We start from the raw sequence: 1,486 nt of genomic DNA, 5'->3' as shown, positions 1-1,486 counted from the left end.
TAAAGATAGGATAAAGTAGGACTTAATATAAAGATGGGATAAAGCAGGACTTAGACACTATGTAGTCGATATATAAAGATGGGATAAAGCAGGACTGCGATACTATGTAGTCGATATATAAAGATGGGATAAAGCAGGACTTAGGTACTATGTAGTCGATATATAAAATAAAGCAGGACTTTGATACTTTGTGGTTGATATATAAAGATGGGACAAAGCAGGACTATGATACTTAGTCGATATATAAAGATGGGATAAAGTAGGACTTAGATTCGATGTAGTCAATATATAGCGGTCGCCGTAGCAGTAATAGGAACTGGCTGCTATGTAATAGGTATGCATACGCTCCAGTCGCAGTAATGGTATAAGCCGGGAATCAGCTATTATGCAGTGGATATATACCGGCTGTCGTAGCAATAACGGGGTGACACATAAATGTGGTACAAAATGCAGAGCAACATAAAAGCCAAATCACAAATGAGATAGAAAACTGCGTGACAAACGTATTAGAAATACTTTAATACCAGAGGTTGATTTCCGAGTTTCGATTGCCAGATCGAGCGGAAAAGACACAACGAGGATAAAACAGTCTTGGCATGAACATCTTTCTCTTTAAAATGTCTGGATACGATCCATAGCTTTACCAGTACAGATACGTATACTGGCTCTCTAGGCATCGACCACCAGTACTTTCACCGTACATACAAAAGCGTGCACAAAATAGCTATAATATAAAGCTTGATATCTACCCGATCATACTACTGTCAATCGCACACATTCCCATTCTTTTCGCTATGCGACGTTCTGCATGATTAAGCACACCTGCATGTCTGCACGTTAGTAAATTCTTACGGCAACAGCAGAGTAATTGAGTAAGAGTTGTAGAGTGCCACATGAACTATCTATATACGAGCACAAGCAAGCTCAACGGCATTGTAGCTGGTGTCACAAGTTTAGTCCAATCCTTCAAGACAATACATAGAAGTATCGATAATTTTCATATAGGTACTCCGATAAACATATACATACGCAAACAGAATAGCACGTATACACATACAGACATCTCTGCCCTAGATATGAACACCGCTTCTTCCAAATACCTTGACACTGATATCAAGCGTCTCATTTGTCGAGACAACAGTCGGTATACCCAGTGTGGCCTGCACCAATCCAACACTAACACGGCTAGTAGCCAAAGACGTGAAGCCGCCGGCTGTACTGAGCACTCGCAGATAATAGTCGTTCATACCAGAAGCTAATAAACCGATGGTTAACTCACCTGTGCTGTGTTGTGGTATAAGCTATCTGATAAATATCATGTGTCGCCTAATTGGGTGGCTTACTGCCTAGTATTTAAAAGCTCATCTACCGTTGAAAGATCACGGTTTTTACCATTCATGGAATGAGAATGAGAAATCAAAACGTGTAATATCCAACGTAGCATAGAAAACAGTCGAAACATATTGCATCGGGCTTACATATATAT

The 1,486-nt window shown here is 39.9% G+C and overlaps 1 protein-coding gene across 1 annotated transcript in view; it reads right to left on the bottom strand.

Moving 5' to 3' along the window:
- Positions 1–792: 792 nt before the first annotated feature.
- SARC_03607 (hypothetical protein) overlaps positions 793–1,486 on the bottom strand; it is a gene marked incomplete at its 3' end in the record, with an annotated part of 2,406 nt that continues 1,712 nt past the window's right edge. The window contains exons 2-3 of the mRNA XM_014302578.1: positions 1,101–1,284; positions 793–822 (exon numbers count right to left, since the gene is read on the bottom strand). Of these exons, the coding sequence (XP_014158053.1) occupies positions 793–822; positions 1,101–1,284 (214 nt within the window). The remainder of the gene's footprint in view (positions 823–1,100; positions 1,285–1,486) is intronic.

The sequence above is a fragment of the Sphaeroforma arctica genome, assembly GCF_001186125.1.
Source record: "Sphaeroforma arctica JP610 unplaced genomic scaffold supercont1.187, whole genome shotgun sequence".
NCBI lineage: Eukaryota > Ichthyosporea > Ichthyophonida > Sphaeroforma > Sphaeroforma arctica.
Note: the sequence above shows the minus strand (reverse complement) of the source record. Positions and strands in the feature narration are given on the sequence as shown.